Source organism: Micropterus dolomieu, linkage group LG12 (assembly GCF_021292245.1).
Source record: "Micropterus dolomieu isolate WLL.071019.BEF.003 ecotype Adirondacks linkage group LG12, ASM2129224v1, whole genome shotgun sequence".
NCBI lineage: Eukaryota > Metazoa > Chordata > Actinopteri > Centrarchiformes > Centrarchidae > Micropterus > Micropterus dolomieu.
The window spans coordinates 29,250,490-29,257,233 of NC_060161.1; the positions used below are offsets into that span (position 1 = coordinate 29,250,490).

Here is a 6,744-nt window from a genome sequence, read left to right on the forward strand (position 1 = left end):
CCCTGCAGCTGGCTGGCTACACACACACACACACACACACAAAAAAAACCCACAGGGCCAAAGAGGAACACACATATACTCACAGTCAAGGTGTTTCTTCTTGGGTCCGCTGACTTCATGTGTGGTGGCTTTGCACACAGCCTTGCTGATGGCCGACCCGGTCATGCTGTGTTGCGCTGCTGCGATCCGATCCGTGATAGATTGGCCCGACATCGCTTCTGTTTCTCTCTCTCTCTCTCTCTCTCTCTCTCTCTGTCTGTCTGTGTGCGCGTGTGTGTGTCTGCGTTTCCCCCGCAATCAGCTAAAATAGCACAATAACGATCCGATCAATGGATCAACTCCCTGCGGGAAACAACTCAACGTGACTTCACTGTCAAGAGGAGGTAAAGGGTTGCGATCAGACACCCACTGTTAAGTTTTCTCTCTCTCTCTCTCACACACACACACACACACACACACACACACAGAGGTACCTACGAAACCTGTGCAGTCTCGTCTGCAGTAAAGTCAAATCACTGGTGGCAACAACAACAAAAAAAGACAGGAATATCTGGCTTTGCAATGAAAACCACAATCAACAGCTGATTTGTGGTTCTTCTTTTGCAGTTAAATTGTTTGGCAACACTTTGATCCGACTACCTACCTACCTATCTATCTAGTAGTACACAGACCACGACGACACTAATCTGAGCTAGTCTGTGTTAGCTAATGTTCCCGTTGCAGTACTCGAACCAGGAAAGAGTCCCACTGTGGAATTTGTAAACACTGGGAATTACTTTCTGGCCACAAATGAACATAGCTAACTGGCTGGTTTGTATGTAACCTGGACGATTTGTTCACTTGAGGAAGAAGGAGGGGGGTCACCAAAGAGAGACCACCTCGGACGGGAGTAGGCAAACAAACCAAAACAAACGAACAAACAATCAAACAACAAAAAAGAAGTAATCCGTCTGAAATCACAGCTTGAAGAACAACAATCGTCCTCCTCCTCCACGTCAACTTGTTAGCTCGGACCGTTTAGCTATCACTGGCGGCGTGGCAAAGTGTGTGTTAAACCCCACCCCGGGCGTGAAAAGTCGTTCAGGATTGAGCCGCACATTGTTTGAAGTCTATAAGAGGAGAGGGAGAAACTGACAGCCGGGCCAGGTAAGGTTTCTCCCGGCGAGAAAGGACGCGAGGAGCGGTGGGTGTTAGCCGAGTAGCTAAGCGGGGGGTTAGCCGGCGGAACCGTTGAGTTAAAAAAGACAACTCCCTAAGCTCGGTTGTTTCCCTTTCACAGTCCTCGGGCTCAGTTGCTGCTGTCCTCCGGCTGTCGACTCCACATTACCGGCTCCCCTTTTCACCGACGGTCCCGACCTGCGCTGTGCTGCTGTCTAAAAAAAAAAAAGTCTCGCCAGTGGTTTCTCTCTGTACGGACTTACTGGCTGGTAGCTTCTCTGCCGGACAAAATGGCAGCGTAGAAAATCAGCTGATCTCACAACTGTGCTGCCTTCAGGGGGGCCCTGGTAGGCTCGGAATGTACAGTGTTGGAATCCCACGACTTAGAAAGTTTGTATGTGGTGGTAGGCCTATTAAAAATTATGTTTTGTGTTTGTGTTTCATTTAAAATGGAGAAGCTTATTTGATGTTTTAATTGATTTATCATAAAAGTGAAAACATCTAATAAAATTGTGCGTTTTCTCCACTTGATAATGTGGAATATTTTTACATGTAGTTGGCCTACTGTCTCTCCTATCCTATTTATCTAGTACTGTAACAATATCTCCCAGTTCATTAATCAATAAATCAATAAATCAAAGAAGAAGAAACTGTGAACCATCCACCATTGTGTCCCTGAGCAAGACACTTTACCCCTAGTTGCTCCAGAGCCGTGGGACCTCTGACATGTAAAGCAATTGTAAGTCGCTCTGGATAAAGGTGTCAGCTAAATGAGTAAATGTAATGTAATGAAACTTTATTCAATTCAATTTTATTTATATAGCACCACTTAATCTCGTTGTACTTCCCATATAGAGCAGGTCTGGACCACAATCTTTGTAGGCCTAATATTATTTACAGAGACCCAACAATTTCCACCATGAGCAAGCACTAGGCGACAGAGGCAAGGGAAAACTTCCTTTTAAGAGACAGAAACCTCGAGCACCTGGACTCAGGGTGGGCGGCCGCCTGCCTCGACACAATATCCACGCCGAAAATACAACTTTATATATACTTTTACTGATTTGGCAGGTGCTTTTATCCAATACGACTTAGGCTACATTTGAGGAAAAACATACAAGCATCAATAAAGCATAAATACAGTAAGAGATCTACAAGTGACAACAGATACCAGTAAGAGCAGCAATAAATACTAGTAAGAGCTATTAGCTCGTACAGTATCAATGGGGTAAATACCTAGGGAAATATGTAAGAGTTAAAGAATAGTGCAATCAATACAAGAGGATTGTAAGGAGATAGAAGAAGAAGAGCACAGGAGGTGTGTGTTAGGAGTTAGGGTTTAGAGGTGTTATAAGACAAAAGTGTTCTCGGAAGAGGTGAGGTTTCAAGAGCTTCTTGAAGTTAGAGAGGGACGCTCCTGCTCTGATTGCATGTGGTAGCTCGTTCCGCCATAATGTTGTTACAGAGGAGAACCGCTGGGGCTGATTGCAAGCCTAATAATAATAAACTTTATTTATACAGCACTATTCAAAACAGAGTTACAAAGTGCTTTACATGGTTGAACACAAATTAGAAACATGTCAAGACAGAGACAATTAAATCAAGCAATTTAAAATGATATAAAGTTAAAAAGGAATAAGATTTCACAACAGTGACACAGTGAAAATTGACATATAAGACAAGACAGAAGGGGAAGAATGCACTTTTTTGAAAAGATATTTCTTGAGAAGTAATTTAAAAGATGTCACTGAAAACAGAGGAGTCATTGACAACAATTATGATGAAAACTCTGTGTCAATAACAGTGTTTTTACACAGTGGTAGTCTATTAAAAGTTATATTGTGCGCTTGTGGTTCAGTTAAAATGGAGAAGCTTATTTGATGTTTCATTGATTTTTCATAAACAGGAAAACATCAAATAAACTTTATAATAATTATAATAATACTACTACTAGCCTATATAATAATAATAATACTTTTCAAAAAACAAGTTACAAAATGCTTTAAGAAACTAAAACACACGTTAAAAGTAAAGACAAAAAAATAAAATAAATTAAATTTTATTAAATAAATAAATTTAATAAAATCAGGAAGGCTCTCCTATAAAAATATGTTTTAAGAAGGGACTCAAAAGAGCTCACTGACTCAGCCGACCTGATTTCCGGATGCATGTTGCAAGTTTTCTCCACTACATTTCTAGATTTCCGACAGCTCTTGAACGCCTCCATAGTCTATTGGACAAGACGTGAGGACTGAGTGTAGACTTTAAGGTGTTACGGTTTAAAATGTAGCGGAATTTATGAAACAAGCTATCAAATGTCACTTATTTTCAAATCACGAAGGCGTTTCTGCTACAACACAACAGCAAACTGACTTTAATCTCTGCGAGCACATCTTTATAAATACACCTCTGCAGCACTAATCCACATTTAAGGTCGTATTAAATTATTTCTCAGACACCGTGTCCTTGTTTGACTCCAGACTATATAGAACACGATGTGCTGAAAAATCAGTGGGAACCACTCATGCAGCACAGTGCACAGCCCGGTGGGTCTCACACCGGATCTGAGAGCTGAATAAATCAAATACGATGCTGCTGTTCCCAGTTATCAGATGTGATTCACATTGATTACAACTGCCTGCATGCAAGCAGTCTGTCAAGGTTCAAAAGAAACGAGATGACCTGCGATTGAAAGTACAGGCTGACGTGAGATGTGTGTGATTGAGTGTGTGAAAGTGGTTGAGTAAGAGACCAACTCACAAATGAAGAGGTTATTTTTATTGTGTGTGTGTGTGTGTGTGTGTGTGTGTGTGTGTGTGTCACAGTTTCTTTTCAGTTTCAGAGAGCCAGCTGCAGTATTTCCCGCCCAGGTGAGAAATACTTGGATTCCACCCCTGCTTTTTCGACCTCCAATGACCTCTCCCCTCCTACCCGACAGGAGAGAAAAGACTCTCCAAGATGTGATGAGTGATAAGATGAACTGTCAAGAGCGGGTGATGAGAAACACCTTTACCCACACAGCCAGCCAGAACTGATCATCACTTGGAGGCTGAAAGTCTGTGTGTGTGTGTGTTTGTACTTGTTCTTATATCTCATAGGGGACCTGAATGCACACTAACCGGTGGGGACTGATGCCAAATTAAATTGAGATACCCACGGGTAGAGACTTCTTTTTGAGTGTTAAGACTTGAGTTTTAGAGTTCAGGTTACAATTGGGTAAAGGTTAGGCATGCAGTTGTGATGGTTAAGGATAGTGTAAGGGGCTAGAGAATGCATTGTGACAATGAGATGTCCCCACTGGGAGAGGTGTGTGTGTGTGTGAGTAATCCACCTATATGCAACTGTCATCTGGTTTCTTTTTCACTAATTTCTGCCATATTTAAGGAGGCGTGCACGTCTGTGTGTTTAAAAAAAACTATTTTAAAAATGTGCATGCTGCAGAAACAAGGAAATAAGAAATGCAACCATAGATGGAAGTGGTTAGCGCTGCACGTACCACCAAAAAAGGGTTCAGCTTCCAGTGTTTTTATGCTCTGTGTTACAGCTGAGGGCACGCCAACATGCACTGAGGGAGAGAGAAATCTTTCATGTGCAGCTGCAACACTAGACTAAATCAACTGTTTTAAATGATAAAAGATGACTTGCAGTTATGGTCTCGCATCTATTTCAGTCGTTTAACACACTTTTGTCTCCAGTCTCATGAGATAGAACAAAACATACAAACAATATTTTATTGGATCTTGTAAAAAAAAAAACAGCACTTGATGGATTGATGAACAGCAGCACAACGACTGGCTGGCAGACAGTCACACTGAAGCCTATGGGGGATATAGGCTAGTCTCCACCTGACTTGCATGCAATTGCGTGCACCCGGAGGAGACTAAGGTGAACTCGGGGTGAACATGCAAACCACGAAAGCAAACCAACATCCTGCTCTTCATGAGGCTGATTTGCCTCGCCTCCCTCGTAACCATTTCACCTCTCCTACAAAGAGGACTCATCCCTCCCTCCTGACTTGGAGGGCAGTGTTGCCATCTGCAGGCGTAATGGCTGAACTCCCTATTTCCATGGCAACTGCGTGGATGCGGGAACCCCCTCCCCCCCCCACCCCCGGTAGCCCCTGGCAACAGGCTCTCGGCTGGGATTTGAGTCCTATCAGCAGCTGTCAATCATGGGATGAGCCGCTGCCTCACCTAAGGCCAATGTGCTCGGAGAGATAGGAGTAAATCCATTACCGCACCACTGACAGAGAGGGGGTCAGCTGGAAATACTGGCAGAGACAAAGACGGAGAGCGGAGGACCCAGAGGTGCAGGCAGTTCATCCACAGTGTGTAAATGGACTATAGTATGTCAGGGAATAGCATTCACTGTGCTTACCATGGTAACTATGGATGGAGCAGCTCAGCATCAGAAGAAGTGAGCTACATAATGACAGTTCTTTGACAGTGTCTTCACCTCTGTGCTTCTGGTACTAGTGCATGTGTACAAGCAGGAAAGTTTCCTCTAAGGGTGATAATGTAACCCATAGCCATGAACAGTGTGACATGAAAACACAACATCTTGGATAATCAGGATGGATTATGAGACAGTGGGCACAGCACATCTGTAATTTAGAAGGGCTCTTCACTTACCTAACAGCACTAAAATTATGGTTGAAATAAATACTAGTTTAGAAAGAGGTGACAGGGGCCTACTTCTGACTGCACCCTATAGCATCTTAAATCATCACCATCTTTCTTTCTGTGCAGCTACTTTATATCCAACCATTCTGTAAACTATCCATTCTCACGCTGTTTTATTGTGCGTGCTGTAAATACTGGTAATTGTTCATCTATAAACGTCATTGAATAGAATCAATCTTGACACAATATACTGTAGTTCTCCTCCTACAAACCTCTTGAGAAATGTCCAAGACTGCTAATGACAAATGGAATCACTCAAACTATTAAAAATATTAGTAGAAGCATTTGGCATGTGAATGGCAGTTTACCTGTATCAGGATACTTTAACTGCTGTGCAGTCACAGGGAGCTGGAGTAGGACCCAGCTCGCATTGGGTGAGAGGCTGGGTACACCCAGGATATGCTGCTAGTCTGACAGATGTAGACAAACATGGGAGAAGTGAGAGGTGGCTGGAGGAAGTGACAGAGGGGAAGACTGTCTGAGTAAAACAGGAAAGTTGTGACATTAAGTGTAAATTTCAGCTGCAGCAAGCAGCTGTTTTGTGCGAAAAAGCTCTAAAAACCCAATGTACCATCTGCTCAACAAGAAGTGGTAGAAAGAAACGATTAACTACTAGCACAGTGAAGCGTTTAGCAGATAGAGAGTCAGATGTTTCTCTCGGGAGTTGGTAGAGACCAACATTACCAGACTCACAGTACATTCACCAGGTTGTCAGACACACGACTCCAAATAAATGATAATACTGCTCTGTAACTGCTGGATGTGTAAATAAGCAAATGTTTGCTAACAAGTGTCCCACATCCAATTAAAAGGTGATGATAAGTCAATGTCATGCTGCTTTGTGGTTTCATGTTAGAGCTCCACAGGTTTTAAAGTAGGCGATATATATTTAGTTTGACAAGGT

At 42.7% G+C, this 6,744-nt stretch overlaps 1 protein-coding gene across 1 annotated transcript in view; it reads right to left on the reverse strand.

The window, feature by feature from the left end:
- si:ch211-200p22.4 (phosphatidylinositol-binding clathrin assembly protein) overlaps positions 1-1,423 on the reverse strand; it is an 80,475-nt gene extending 79,052 nt beyond the window's left edge. The window contains exon 1 of the mRNA XM_046064110.1: positions 84-1,423. Coding sequence (XP_045920066.1) covers positions 84-213 — 130 coding nt within the window. The 5' untranslated portion in view covers positions 214-1,423. The remainder of the gene's footprint in view (positions 1-83) is intronic.
- Between the last annotated feature and the right edge of the window lie 5,321 nt (positions 1,424-6,744).